General features: G+C 55.2%; 1 protein-coding gene across 4 annotated transcripts in view; it reads right to left on the reverse strand.

The window, feature by feature from the left end:
- Window positions 1–11,080, reverse strand: part of PLPP7 (phospholipid phosphatase 7 (inactive)) — a 66,315-nt gene extending 55,235 nt beyond the window's left edge. For 3 of the 4 annotated variants that reach the window (XM_060300291.1, XM_030838538.2, XM_060300290.1), the window contains exon 1: window positions 10,166–11,079. In XM_060300291.1, the coding sequence (XP_060156274.1) occupies window positions 10,166–10,616 (451 nt within the window). In that variant the 5' untranslated portion in view covers window positions 10,617–11,079. Of the gene's footprint in view, window positions 1–10,165 lie in introns of all 4 variants that reach the window. The other variant, XM_060300289.1, reaches the window with a different exon arrangement.
- Between the last annotated feature and the right edge of the window lie 4,647 nt (window positions 11,081–15,727).

Raw genomic sequence — 15,727 nt, forward strand, 5'->3', positions numbered from 1 at the left:
AACACACGCTCTCCTCATGGCACTTACCCAGCCGCAACTAAGGAACCCGCTGGGTGGTGAGAGGTTTGGGGTTAACCCCTCACTTCCTCCCCACCACCATCACTTCACAGAAGGGGGGTCAAGCCAAATCTATTCTGTTCGTAGGCGTATGCCCAGGGTCAGACACAGGACGGCAGTCTCCAAATGTTAGCTGAGTCGCTGGCCTGGGGTGCGGAGCCAGAGGGGCGGGCTCCTTTCCCATCTGGGGAGCTTGGGGGAGAACTGGATCTCTGTCCGTCCTGTTCACCACCACCCCGCTGTGTGGCCTTGGAGAGGCTGCTCTGCCTCTCTGTGCCGTTAGACGAAGGCCCACGCCAAGGGCCCACTTTCATCCAGCTGATCACAGTGGCACCCGGTCAGCCAAAGTGGGGGCTTGCGAGTGCCACAGAGACCTGGGTTCGAGTCCCAGCCTCGGAGCCTCCTGACTGTGACCTTGGACAAGTCGTCTAACTTCCCCCACCTGTAACAAGGTATCCCAAACACCTGCCTCCCAGACGGGGTCTGACACAGTGCCTACAGGGTGACTGACTGTCCTGGGTTTGCCTGGGACACAGGGGTTTCTAGGACATAAGAAGTTCAGGGCTAAAACAGGGAAGTCCCAGCAAACGAGACGAGGTGGTCCCCCCGGGTGCCTGGCGCACCAGGAGGGCCAGAGAAGGGGGGAGGATTATGACCAAATGCCAGTTCAGTGCAGCCTGGCTCTGGGAACTTCCCTGGAAACTTTACAGGAGATACCGAAACTGCTGCTGCAACCCCTGCTGCTCAGAAATGAAAAAAAACCCCCAAAAAACAAAAAAAAACTTTTGGGAAAAAAATGACACGATAGATGTTCACTGTGGAAAATTTACAAAATAGAAGACAAAATAAGATTTTTAAATCACCTGTAATCCTGCCACCCAGAGGCAGCCACCTTTCCAGAACCTTCTCTCCATCTATAGAGCATAGATTTAATAAAAGCTGTAACGTGCTCTACACACAACGTTCTGTAACCTGCTTTTGAAAGATGCCGGGTCACACCCCCCGGGACACCCATGGCTGCAGCGTCCGAGGTGCCCTGGCTTATTTACCTGACGGTCCCAGCGTTGGATGTCTACACTGCTCCCGGGTAACACTGCACTCCCTGGTCAGTGCAGAACTCTCTTCCTGCCCTCTGCAGGGTTGCTGTTGCAGTCTGGGCTCTTGGTTTGGGATTTGAAGCCCTGGCCTCCCCGGGGCCTGCCCCTCTCACTAGCCATAGGGCCAGCTGACGTTTGCCCACCCTGGGATGTGCCGGAGCAGCCAGGCAAGGGGCAGAAGCAGGAAATGGTGGATGGAAAGGCTGCCAGGCCATGAGGGGAGGAGCCTAAGGGAGGGAGGGAACCTTGTTCCACACCCCGCCCCGTATTTCCACGGCAACTGGTTCCCGGGAGCCAGGCCTCCCAGCCTGCATGCTGCTGACCCAGGTGGAGGCCAGGCCCAGGCTGGGAGCCATCTGGAGCCCGTGGGGGGGTGGGGGGGGGTGGTCACAGTCCCAGCAGGAGGGAGGGACCAACAGGGCAGGTGGGAGCTGGAGAGAGGCGGCTGCACCTGACCCCAGGGACCCTGAGGCTGACGGAGCAGCCCAGGCAGGAGGCCAGGCTTTTGAAAGTTGCCCCTCCCTCACCTTGTGACAGGCTCTCTCCACCTGGGGAGGAGGCAGTTCACAGGTGGGGGCTTAAACTTGCAGGTTTCAGAGTCACAGGTGGGGTTCAAGTTCCTCTGCTCATTAAGAACAAGTCCCTTCACCTGTCAGATCCTCTGTCTACCCACCTGTAACAGGGGTTATCACAGGATGAAATGAGCTCCTTAGTGTCTGCGAAGTATTTCGAACAGCCTGGTATGGGGCGTTTGATGCCATAGCTGCTGTTATTACTCCTAAGCTCCAGCCTGGCCTGACCCAGGTAAGCAACTTAAGGCTTTCAGACCCTGCAGACTGGGTGTCATCAAGCAGGGGCATTGGTGAGAGGGTTTCCTTCTCTGAGGTCTCACCAGCATAAAAATGATGTGGCCCAGGGCTTCCCTGGTGGCGCAGTGGTTGAGAATCTGCCTGCCAATTCAGGGGACACGGGTTCGAGCCCTGGTCCTGGTCTGGGAAGATCCCACATGCCGCGGAGCAACTAGGCCCTTGAGCCACAACTACTGAGCCTGCGCGTCTGGAGCCTGTGCTCCACAACAAGAGAGGCCGCGACAGTGAGAGGCCCGCGCACCGCGATGAAGAGTGGCCCCCGCTCGCCACAACTAGAGAAAGCCCTCGCACAGAAACGAAGACCCAACACAGCCATAAATAAATAAATTAAATTAAAAAAAAAAATGATGTGGCCCAAATTCCGAGACCCTCACCACCTGGAGGAAAGTCAGAGCATCCTGGGCCAGGGTCTGGAGCGGGCTAATGGGGGCCAGGATCAGGCCCTAAGGCAGATCAAACCATGACACTAGCCACTGGGAGGTGTGGGTCATCTATCTAATTGGTGACCAAGTTTCTCAGCTGAAAACCAGGGCTCAGCAAGTTGGCAAGTTCTTGTCGATTTAAATCTGCCTTCCCAGACGAGTGTAAACCACAGCAGAGGTGCCCAGAGAAAGCTGCTGGGTTCAGGAGGAAGGCGGGAGGGAGGGCCAGCATCGTGCGTCCACGGGCTGCCCGGGGGGAAGCCATGCTCAGGGCCTCGCTCCCGCGTGGTGTCTGAAGGCAAGGCGGGCTTGTACCTTGGCCTCCCCAGGTGTCCCACTGCTCCTCGTGGGCTGTCAAGACCCACAGGCCAAGAAGGAGCAAGACCCACACCTTTCAAACTGTTTTAGCAGCAAAACACGTTTTCCCAACGTAAGGACACACAGAGACTCAGTATGTGAGCAGATGAAAGAGGCCGCTGTGTGGCTGAAGGTGGGGGGTGGGGGACCCTCCCCTGCCCCCTCGAGAGGCTTCTGGGGCTGGCTGTGTGCCGTGACTTGAGAACCCCACATCTGGGCCTTTGGGAATCTGCTATTCCTGGCTGGCTCTGTCCCTCGCGGCCATAATGAGGTGGGGACGGCCCCACTGACCTGGGCCTCTCGGGACCACCGGGTCAGCCTGGCTGTCCAGCTGGCCCGGCCCAGCCTGTGCTTGGTTCATTCATTCACTCGAGCTGCAGGTCTTGGGCCTCGCTGGTTCCTGAGTATGGCAGGCAAGGGCCAGGCCTGGGGCTGGTGAACCAGGCTGGCAGGGTGCCAGGTGGCTTGGGCGGTGAGGGTGGGGAAGCTGTGCAGTCGTTAACACGGAGGCTCCTTTCAAGGTGTGGCACGCCCACAGCCTCTCCCCACATCACACTGCTGCTCCCTGGTTCTGAGAGTTGGGTGTAGAAGAGGCCATGGGGGGACGGCTCTCCAGCAGAGCTGGTGGCCCCCGGGGCCTCGCCGCTCCACTCACAGCCCCTCCCCCCACTCCCGCAGGCTGCTCGCACCCCCTCCAGCACCATGGCCATCCCTCGTGTGACTCTGATTCTGACACTGTCAGCGCATAATCTGGGGCCCAGAAATAGAAGCAAATGGCCCCGTCACTCAAGGCTCCGTGAATTCCACTCACACGGCCTGTTGAGCTCCCTGACCTACATTCCCTCCTGGAATGGGAGGGGGGCAGGGGGCCCCTGTGGGGAAAGGTCCTCTTGGCAGCAAGCTCAGGGGCCAGAGTCAGGAGGGGCCGAAGCCGCGCCACCTGCCCCGACTTGCTGTGTGACCCGGGCTGCTCACCTACCCTCCGTGGGCCTCAGGGCAGAGGCTGCACACCTGGGCTGCAGGATCAGAGACCGGCCTCAAGGTCGACTGCTTGTGAATTTCATGACCTTGGCACGCCTCTCCCGCTGAGCTTTCTCCCTTGGTTGATAAAATGGGGATCATTCCAGAAGCTACTCTGAGGGCCGCCTGGGCTGCAGGGCTGGGCCCCATCACCTCTCACGCCTTCCCTCCCAATAATCTCCGCTCTCCACCCCTCTCACGGAGCAGGGGCCTGAGAGGCCTGAACCCTCCTTGCAGGAAGCACACCCATTCTCAAGGCCCTGCTGTGCTGCCTTGGTGGCCACTATTCTCTCTCAGCCTGGCTGGGGGGCTGCCAGGACGACCCCTCATGGCCCCTCACGCTCAGCTGCTTCCCCTGAGATGTGCTCCATGGGACCAGCTCGGCAGCAATAAGGCTGGGCTAGGGGTGGGGGAGGGGTAGCTATGGACCCTGCAAAGAGCAACGACAGAGCTGATACCTCTTACTGGCTGGGGCTGGGAGGAGGGGGTCCCAGCTCTTCTGGCCTCTGATCCCCCATTCTGGCCTCTCCGGGAGCTGGGGAACCGGGTCTGGTAGCGCTGTGGGGGTGCTGTAAATCGGTCTAAACTTTCTGAAGGGCATCTGGCTTCACACTCAGAAGTCTTTCCAACAGGCCTCCCTTGACTCAGGCCTTCCATCTGTAAGACTATCTCCTTGGGAAGTAATTACGGATGTGCCCCACATCAAGGATGTCCACTGCAGCGTTTTTTGTAACACTGAAAACCCCAAACCAACCCAATGCCCTTGAGTCGGAGACAGACGGGAGAAACCGCGGTGGAGCTCTCTGGGGCCACTCTGGGGCGAATGATGAAGCTGATGTGTATTTATAGCCACCGAAGGATAGCTACAGGGTTTAAGTGGAAAAGGCCAACGACCAAACTGGATTTACAGTACGATGCCGTTTTTGTAAAATAAGATGTTAATGTGTTTATACAGAGAAAAAAGTCTGGAAGGTACCACGCTAAGTGTTAACAGCGCTTCTAGCTGGGTGGGTTGATGAGGGCGATTTTTGGTGTCTTTCTGTAATTCTGCATTAAAATTCTTCTTACCATGAAGGTGCATGATTTGTGCACATTTAGAAAGAGTTATTTTGGGCTTCCTTGGTGGCGCAGTGGTTAAGAATCCGCCTGCCAGTGCAGGGGACACGGGTTCAAGCCCTGGTCCAGGAAGATCCCACATGCCACAGAGCAACTAAGCCCGTGCGCCACAACTACTGAGCCTGCGTGCCACAACTACTGAAACCCGCACACCTAGAGCCCGTGCTCCGCCGCAAGAGAAGCCACTGCAATGAGAAGCCCGCACACTGCAACGAAGAGTAGCCCCCACTCGCTGCAACTAGAGAAAGCCCGGGTGCAGCAACGAAGACCCAACACAGCCAAAAATAAATAAAATAAGTTAAAAAAAAAAAGAGTTATTTTTACAAAAAGACAAGTATTGCATGATTCTGCTTTTATGAGGTCCCTAAAGTAGGCAGATTCATAGAGACAGAAAGTAGATTAGAGGTTGCCAGAGGCTGGGGAGGGGGGCTGGGGAGTTAGTGTTTAACGGGTGCAGAGTTTCAGTTGGGGAAGATGAAAGAAATTCTGGAGATAGATGGTGGGGACAACTGCACAACGATGTGAATGTACTTAATGCCACTGAACTGGACACTTAAAAATGGTGAAAATGGTGAATTTTATGTCATGTGTATTTTAGCCTGGAGGGACCATTTCGCTGAGCCCCGCTGAGATGATGAGAAGTGAAGCTGGGGGCAGGGTGGAGAACGTCCTACCTCTGCGGAGCTGCGCTGGTGTCTCCAGCAGGAGGGCTCCTGACCGTGAAGGTTTGGGATCAGAGTCTAAAGGTCCATCAGCTAGGGACAGGCTATGCAGACCTCTTGGAGGGCTTGTCACCTGAGCTGTGCCCAAGAGCAGGGGCCGGTGGGCTGGGATGAGACAGCTGACACAAGAGATTATATGGAGGGTGGGTGAGCAGGGGCTGGGGGGGAGGGGATGCTGTGAGATGCTTGGGGCGGGTGGGGGCGGCGCTGCCAGGCTGAGGGTGCAGGTTCTGGTTTCTGAACCCCTCGTGCTTGGTGTGAAGGGAGGAGTGGGGCCGAGATGGGAGGTTCATAGCCAAGAAGGCCCAGTAGGGCCATGAGAATGAGGCCAAGCCGGGCAAAACGCCACAGGAGGTCATTTTAGAAGCATATGATATGCTAGTTTGGGCGCAGAGAAAAATCCAGAGACCCATGACCCAAACTGCAACGGAGGTTATTCCTGGGGAAAGGACTTAAGGGAAACAGTCACTTTCTTCATCACCTGCCGTCGTCTGAATTTTCCTTACCGTGAGGAAGTGCAGTGAAAAGGTGCTCAACATCACTCCTCATTAAGGAAGCACAAATCAAAACCACAACGAGATGCCACGTTTCACACCCATCAGGACGGCTGTTATATAAAAAGAAAAGTGCTGGCAAAGAACACTTGTGGAGAAACTGGAGCCCTTTTGCACTGCTGGTGGGAATGTAAAATGGTGTAGCTGCTGTGGGAGATAGTCTGGGGGTTCCTCAAAAAATTAAACATAGGATCCAGCAATTCCATCCTGCTTCTATACCCAAAAGAAGTGAGAGCACGGACTTGAACAGATATTTGTACACCCATGTTCATAGCAGCATTATTCACAATAGCCAGAAGGTAGATGATGGATAAACAAAATGTGGTCTGTCCATACCATGGAGTATTATGCAGCCTTAAAAAAGAAGGAGATGCTGACACCTGCTACGACATGGATGAACCTTGAGGACGGGCTGCTAAGTGAAATAAGTCAGATATTAAAAGACAAATACTGTATAATGCTATTGATATGAGGTCCCTAGACTCGTCAGATTCATAGAAACAGAAAGCAGAATGGTGGGTGTTGGGGGCTGTGGGGAGAGGGATGGGGATTTAGTGTTTAATGGGAGCCGAGTTTCAGTTTGGGAAGATGGAAAAGTTCTGGCAATGTGAATGTACTTAATGCTAGTATACACTTAAAAATGGTTAAAATGGTAAGTTTTATGTTATGTCTATTTAACCAAAGTTTAAAAAATGACATAGAAAAAAAAGAATGTATAGTTTTTATAATCAGGGACATTTCAATAAAGATTCTTTTATAGATCATGGAAATAAGACATGGAAGGCATTTTCCACCAAGGACAGGCCCATGGGGGAACCAGGATGGGCTTGGTGAACGGGGATGGCCTGGGTCCCCTGTCACCTGGCCCCCTTTGGGATCATCAAGTCAGGTGTTGCAGGGGAAGGACAAAGGAGGGGATCAGGTCATCTCACAGGTGTCTAGAGCTTGGAGGGGACCTGGAGGGACCCTGGACCTGGGACTTCTTTTGATGCTGGCAATGGCGATGAGGATGGTGATCACTGAGGCCCAAGCATCAACTGGCATTCGTATGAGCCATGCACTTTCGTGTAATGCTTCAGGGAAGTGTCCCAGCAGCCCACTAGACAGATGAGGAAAATGAGACTCAGAGAGGCAAAGTCATTTGCCCCGGTTCCCACAGCTGGGCCAGGATTTGCACCCAGGTCCGGCCAACTCTGGAGCCAAGCTTGTGCCAGCTGCCAAGATCCCTTCTGGCTTTGACGTTTCCAGTCTAGGCAGCACAGCACACTCTTGGGGAGGAACGCAGGGACCAGAGCAGAGAACTTCCTCCCGGCCCAGCGGGGACTCTTCCCGGGTCCGGTGTCTGGAGCTCCATTTTCCGAGGCTCCTGAGTTTTCCGCTTTGGGGCCAAGGAGAGCCCAAGTGCCAATTGTAGAGGGGAAGGGCTCTGCCCTCAGGACTCTGCTGGGTGCCCTGGTGCTCAGAGCAGGGCGGGCGGGACCAGGCAGGGCCCCCTCATCCCTCAGGGCCCTGAAGCTTCCAGGTCTGCCTGCCACCCACTGTGCTAAGAGCTTTACCAGCTCCCCTTGAATCCCCACCACAGTCCGGAAGCCCCACGTACAGATGAGGAAACTGAAGCTCGGGGATGGGAACGGACTTGAGCAGACTAAGTAAGGGTCAGAGTGAGGACCCGGACAAAGTCCATTCCAACCTCAGAGCTCCAGGATTGAAAGGCCGCCCAGGCCCCCAAAGACGAAAGCAAAGACAGATCTGTGCACAGTTTGTGCTCCACGGATGGTCTTTCTTCCCTGGGCAGAGAGTGGAGTGGGCAGCTCTTCTTGGGGGGTGGGGGGCAAGGGGTTTGCAGCCTGGAGGACTTGGATTTGCTTCCCAGATCTACCACTTACGGGCACGTGGGGGCGGGCAAGTCCCTTGACCCCTCTGAGCCTCAGTTAACTCTGTGAAGTGGGTGTATTAATATTTACATTACACGGTCATTAAAAAGATTTTAAAATCATGAAATACAGGACATTCAGGGCATAGTACTTGGTACATAGTGAAGCTCAATACATGATGATTTTAAAAACTTAGAAATGACTGTCCTTCTTATTCAAGAAGGGAGGCACCTCGAACTTTGCTCTTCACCCTATGAAGCAAACTCCTTTGTGTCCCCAGAATCTGGTTGCTGGAAAGAGCCAGAAGCCGCATCTCAACAAACTGTTAAGATGTTAAGAGTTGTTCCCAGCTCTAGTCCTGGCCCCATCAATGACTAGCTACGTGGCTGTGGACAAATCATCTCCCTGTAGAAGTGATGATGTGGTTTATGCAAAACCGGGCACGGAGCAAGCGCTGAGCAAATTATGAACACAGCTTCACCACCTCCATCATCTTACGCGGGAGGAATGTGCAGACAAGGTCTAGGGAGCAGGTTTGAGGGGTGGCTCAAGGATGCTTTCCCACCCCCATCCTTGGACACCTGACCCCCAACACAGTTTTCTTGAGCTACTGCTCTGTGTCAGGCTGCAGCGGGCACCGGGGAAACTGTGGGTAATGAGACCAGGGTTGTGCCCCCCGCAAACACCCGGCCCAGCACCTGGGCCACCTTGCTCTGTCCCTCTGTCCCAAGCCCAGGGCACGTTGCCTGAAAAGAGCACAGGCCTGGATGTCAGGTGCAGATCTTCAGACCTGGTGCAAATCTCCCGCTCTGAAGCTCTGGTCAGGTTGCTTTATTTACAGGAGCCTCAGTTTCCTAATCTGTAAAGTGGGCATGGTAATAGCACCAGTCCCATGGGACTGTTTGGCATAGGAACAAGTAATGTAAACCATTTAGGAATAAGAACAAGAAAACGTTGATGGTACCAGACCCAGCCATCTCCTGCACGAGCAACTGCTGTTCTCCCCTCCCTACATCCCACCCACAGAGTGTCCACCCCAGATGCTCTGAGACCTGAGTGGGGAGCCACACTGTGTTGCAACTTCCCCTGGGATGGCAGTTCTCAGTGGCCCAACACACACCCCTTTGGAAGTGGGACCCCTTGTCAGTGTCTGCTTAACCTGAGCCATTCCCCCCGCCACCGACTTGTGCCCCAGATCATGGCTGTGCTGGGAAGGGCCAGGAGATCAACATGGCCCACCGTGGAGGGTGGCAGCATTGGGTCCCCGAGCACCTGGGGGATCTGGAGGTGGCTGCAGGGTGGGCCGCGTGGGGGCTGGGCATCACCTCCTGGAGAGGGGGGAAGGCCTGCTTTCCACATGGCGCCCACGTGGCACCTGGCACAGGGCAGAGCTCAACTGAAAGACGCTGGTGACAAAGACTTTGCAAAAACAAACCAAAGCTCACCAGGCCCTCCTCTCCTCCAGCGACTCACCCAGGGAAGCGGTACGTAAGGACTCCAGGAGGCCATGAGTGGGTGGGAGCCCCAGACTGGACCCCTGCACCCCCAGGCCCTGTGGGAGGATCCCGGGTGGCTTGCAGGGTCCCTGAGCCAAGCAGCGGGTTGATGGGAGCAGCTCACAAGTGCTGCCTGCAAGCAGCCTAGGAACTCAAGGACCCCAGCCTAGGAACTCAAGGACCCCAGCCTATGGGATGGGGTGTTACAGGGTTAGACACCTCACTGCAGAGCACCCGCCAGGCTCCTGGCCACTTCCCTCGAGGTCACGGCCTCCAGCACCCCTGTTCAAGCTGCTTCTGGGGCGGCGGTTCAAGCTACTCCTTCCCCAGAGCAGGGCCCTTCCTCAGAAGTTCCCGCTGGGGCCCCGCATTCTCAAGGCCCTCACTTTGCAGGGGGCTGTCATCTGGGCATCCTCAGCTCTCTCTTCCCCAAGCCGGAGGCTTGCCTGTTTCTGGGCCACCCTCCCTGCCTAACCTCATTAAATTGTTCCAGTCGGTTTCTGAGGGCCCCGCTGGTCCTGCTGGGGTGGGCTCCCTCCCCGGGCCTGGCGGGGTGGGTGGTGGACGGCGGGCACACTCACCCAGAAGTAGGTTCATGAGCACCTCCTGGCCGGCCAGCGTGCTGCTTTTCACCAGGCAGAGGATGGTACCCCCGATCCAGGGGATGCCGTGGCCTGTGATGCCAATGAGCTTGACCATGGAGCGGGCGCTGGCCCAGGACGCAGCCCGGCCGGCGCACACCCCCAGGCGCTTGGACATGCAGATGTCAATGGCCAGCAGGGAGTTGAAGGCGATGCCCTTGAAGGAGGGGTTCAGCTGCATGCAGTCTTCCTCGGGCAGCTGCTGAGACTGGCGCCGCTCGCGGGCCCCATCGCCAGGGCACGAGGGCTGTGCCGAGGGGCCCGAGGCCTTCCTGCCCGAGCTGCGGGGCTCCGGCGCCCCCTTCGGGGGCTGGTTCAGGGACAGGAACTCGGCCCGGTTGAGGATGTTGTTGCGGTCCCGGGCCCGGGCCCGGCTCTGGGAGGCAGGCATGGTGACAGTCACCCAGCGAGGGCCGGTGCCAGCCTGGCTGTGAGGCCCTTCTCTCCAAAGACGGAAGCCTGGAGCCTCCGTTGCTCCCGGCCTCCCCTCCTGCTCTGCGGCAGCTGTTAAATATAGAGTGCGGGACTGCACATGGCTGCTTACCTCCGGCTGCCACCAGGCTCCCAGGGAATGTCAGTGCCAGCTGGGCAGCCAATCGAGCCCCCCAGTGCGGGCCAGCGCCAATGGAGCCACCCAGGAGGTGGACACGTCCACAGCTGCAGCCTGGCTGCCTCGGGCCTGGGCTATTTAAATCTTCCAATGGCTCGCTCCCGGGGTTTGGGGGACTCTGGGAAATGTAGTCCTCCTGCTGCTCTGGCCTCGGCTGTGCCCCAGGCCAGAGGCCTAGATGGGGGCCCCCGACTCAGTCCTGCTTTGACCAGCTTCCCTCTGAGCAGGCCAGACCCCTGTGAGCCAGGCCCGCCTGACCCACTGGCCTGGACAGCTTGGACCTGGTCCCATGGACTAGACAGTGGAGTCCAGGCCAAAGGCCTCTCCGGACACCAGATGGAGTGAATGACGTCACTGAAAGCATCACCCTGGGTCCACTGGGGCTGGGCCCAGCCCCTCCCCTCTGTGACAGCATTTCATTAAGCTGGCAGGCTGGGCTTTTCTATTTTCAATCAGTCTTGAATCGGGCTTCAGTGCATGACCGTTCAATCAAATGGCAATCTGTAAGATTCGATTTCCATTAGAGGGAGGGGTAATTAATTGGTTGGTAATGGATCTGCCCCTCGGAGGTGGCCTCCACTGCCCGGAAGCTTTGCGAAGGACAGTATCACTTAAAGCAGCTTCAGGCAACCCAGTAACTAGTTCCCGAGCTCCTGGACCTGTGCTAGGTGCCTGGAACACTGCAGCGAGTGGAACACATCGCATGCGTCCCCGTCCCCAGGAAGCTCACAGTTCAGAGGGGATTAAACGAATGACACGTGTGAATAATTGCAAGCGTGCAGATGTGTTGCAGGATCATAGAACAGGGCTCCGGGCCTGGCCTGGGAGTTGTGGAGGGCTTTCCCCCGGAAGGAAAGGCAGGTGAGAGGCCCTGGGCGAGGGAGAGCGTACCTCCTGCCCTCCTGCGAGGTCTGGGGGCCCGTGTGGCAGTACATGGACCGAGGGGGCAAGAGAGGCTGCAGACCCAGAGAGGGGCAGACCACGAGGGCCCAGCCGAGGGTTTGGGGTTTGAGTCTGGCCTCCCTGACTGCAGGAACCCAAAGGCTCCACAGCCCTTTTAGGGCTGACTGGGCCCAGCCTCAAGGGGAAGCCACTGGTTTAGGGCAAGCAGCAGAGTCAGGGGTGAACGCCCTGGTCTCATGATTCGCGGCACCCAAGGCCTGTCTGCCCAGCGGGGATGAAGGCGGGAGTCCTTCCAAGCGTGGAGACCCCCGTGAAGCCCCAGGCCCACCCCACAGCCTCCCAGGGACCAGGGCCAGAGCCTCCCAAGGACAGGAAGCTGCCTGGGGTGGGAGCCAGTGCTCTGTGGTCACAGGACACCAGCCTGGGGTCTCCAGAGTCAGACAGATGAGGAATAACCTGGGGCTCTGCCACCAACTAGCTGTGGGAACTCAAGCAAGTCACTTGGCCTCTCTGGGCCTAGTTTTCTCCTCTTGTAACATGGGAACACTAGTGCCCACCTTCCAAGAGCTGTTGTGAAGTCAATGAGATGACGTTTGTAAACTGCTGAGAAGGGTCCCTGCCTCACAGTGAGCCTTCAAGCCTGTGGGTCAGGAATTGGTCCCTATTTAACAAACAAGGCAAAGTCCTCTCTCCTTCTGAGTGCCCCCGTCAGAAGGGCTCACCCCCAAGGTCTGGCCCCCACTCCGTACCTGGCTGGGAAGCCAGACACCAAGAACCCTCAGTCTGGGGCTCCTCGTGGACTCCCCGGCACCTCTCTTGCAGAGTGTTCCCCTCAGAACACGCACCCACAGAGAAGGACGTCCCAGGCTGTGTCACATCCCTCCCTCTTGGGTGTGGCCAAAATGACCTGTGCTGTCTCGTCCTGGACCCTGCACAGATGCACATGAAGATGTGCACAGAATGCATGGGTAGTGGGCAGTGTACTGTGCTCTCTATTTGCTTTAGTTTATTGACACCATATAGCCAACCTTCCTGTGAAGTCAGGACATCATCCCCACTTTACAGACAAGGAAGCTGAGGCTCAGAGGGGTGAGACCCAAAAGAGGTGAGGCCCAACTCCCAAGAAGTCCCTGGGGTGGGATACAAGGGCCTCCAGACTCAGATGCCTCAGACCACAGGGACCTGGATGTGCCCACTTAGCTGTCCACCAGGGCACTCACCCCACTCTCCCTGGGTGGGGCCCATGACCTGGGCTGACCTCAGGAGGGGAGGAGAAGCCCAGCCCAGAAAGGGGCTATTAATACCCAGAGGCCTGTGTCAGCACTTTGGCCTGGAAAGAGCTGCTGGCAGGTTCTGAGGGCTACAGTGGGCTCCATGCTGGGGAGGGCCATGGAGTCTGACTGGACTTTGGCCTAGGAGTGGTGAAAAGTGGGCTCTGGGCTGGGATAACCCTGGGTTCAAACCCCTCAGCAACCTCTACCTTAGTGACTGCAGGCAAGTCCTGCTAGCACTCCTGGCCTCTGTTTCCCCCTCAGGGGGCTGGTGAGAGCCACTCACTCAGACTGAGACCTTCTCCTCCATCTGTAAGTTAGAGTGACCTTGTTCACACTCTCAGACAGCTGAGAAGCAGACTCCATCCCTTTATGAGCACCTACCATAGCCCACACAGTCCCACTTCTCAAGAGTCTTAGAATTCATTCATTCATTGAATTGATGCTTTCATTGATCTCTTCCTGCAGTTTAGTTGGGGAGATAGGATAAACACCCGTGAAATAGCTAGCCAGTTTATAAAACAATACACTTTTACCGATAGCCTTATTTTTTTCTTACTGTCAAAATGTTATGGTCTTACTGCAATAAATTCAATAAATACAGATGATCTATATCTAACGATCTAGATATAATCCTACTGCCTGGAGACCACCACTGTTAACATGAGGGTGGTCAGGCTATAAAGGGATTCTCTCTTGTCTCATTTCCAATGATTGAAATGTTTTATGACAACCAAGTATTACTTTAATAATCAGAAAGAATATCTATTAAACAAACTATACCTATATATATTATATATATAAAGATATATGCTTTTAAAATATGATTGTATTATATATCCTTTAAAAAATAACCTCCGCTTTTCACTTAACAATATAAACCTGCTGGGACTTCCCTGGTGGCGCAGTGGTTAAGAATCTGCCTGCCAATGCAGGGGACATGGGTTCGATCCCTGGTCCTGGAAGACCCCACATGCTGGGGAGCAACTAAGCCCGTGCGCCACAACTACTGAGCCTGCGCTCTAGAGCCCGTGAGCCATGACTCCTGAGCCCGTGAGCCACAACTACTGAAGCCCACGTGCCTAGAGCCTGTGCTCTGCAACAAGAGAAGCCACCACAATGAGAAACCCACGCACCGCAACGAAGAGTAGCCCCCGCTTGCCGCCACTAGAGAAATCCTGCGTGCAGCAACGAAGATGCAACGCAGCCAAAAATAAATAAATAAAATAAATAAATTTATGAAAAAGAAAAAAAGAGACCCAATGCAGCCAAAAATAAATAAACAAAAAATATATATATAAACCTGGCAATGTCTCCATGACAACCCATCATTTTTTGATGGCTCCTTGGCATTTTGTCATGTGGATGGGCCATCCTTTATGTAAGCCATTCCCTATTATTAGACATGTAGGTTGTTTGCATTTTGTGACTATTTGAAACTATTATGGCCTAGCTATCCTTCTATATACACCCCTGTGCACTAAAGCAGGAGATAAATAAGAGGGTAAAGTGGCAAGTACCAAATAAAAGTGTGTTCAGATGCGACCCCATGAAGTCCAGTGGGCCATCCTGAGCCATCTACTGCAGCACTCAGACCTGGAAGAGCAGCACAGGGTCGGAGACACTTCCAGCCAACATGGCAAGTCTAACCACACGTTTCCTGGGTTTGTTAGAGTCGAAGAAGAGAAGGTTAGAGTGGTGACATCACCTGTGAGGCCCCAGAGCTGGTCAGGCAAGGCCAGAGTTAGGATGTGGGCTGGCTGGTCCCTGTAACTCTGAGCCTGTGGGCTGTCTTCCTGGCCAGGTATCCCACAGCTTCTCCATTCCCTGTCTGCTTGACCTCATCTTTCACTCACTCATTTGCTCACTCACTCTTGGACCACTTTTTTTAAAACATTATTTTTATTTATTTATTGGCCACGCAGCACGTGGGGTCTTATTTCCCCGACCAGGGATCGAACCCACGCCCCCTGCACTGAGTCTTAACCACCGGACCACTGGAGGTCCCTGGAATACTTTTTGAGGTCTGCTGTGTGTCAGGCCCTCTCCCCACGCAAGGACCAGTGGGAAGTACAAAGATGGCTCTGAGGTGGCCCCACGCGTGCAGACCACCTGGCCTGCCCAGAATCACTGCCCCACCTGGCCCTAGGTCCACATCACCTCCCTATTGTAGCACTGTCCATTGTTGAGAGAGGGGTGTGGTATGCAGTGAAGTGACTCAGGCCTCAGTCCAAAGCCCTTGCCCCAAGCATTTGGATACACTGCCTGTCACCTGAAAGCAGGAGAGGTTTTCTGGCAGCATCCTGGGACCTAGAGCCACTTGGACACTGTAGTCACTTGTTATTTGTGGTCTTTAAATGTTTAAGATAGGCTGACGACTACTACTGAGTGTATTCATCATTAACTTGTACTTAACTCTGCTCCGTGCCAGACTCAGAGATACGTGTGTGTCAACAGTCCCTGCAACTTCATAAACAGGCTCTTAGTCCCCGTGGTACACGTGAGAACACCAAAGCTCAGAGGTTAAGGGATTCTCTCTGGACCACGGAGTCAGCCAGCGAGGTACCCCGGGATTCAGACATCACCCCAACCCCCCTTCCCCTCTCCCTCTCTTTTCCTTTTCCCTTGGCCAGTTTCTTTTCTAACATGCCATACACTTATTTATTCTGTGTGTGCCCAGGGTCTGTGTCCTCCTAGCAGAGTGTCAGCCCACGAGGC

This window comes from Globicephala melas, chromosome 6 (assembly GCF_963455315.2).
Source record: "Globicephala melas chromosome 6, mGloMel1.2, whole genome shotgun sequence".
NCBI classification, from domain to species: Eukaryota; Metazoa; Chordata; class Mammalia; order Artiodactyla; family Delphinidae; genus Globicephala; species Globicephala melas.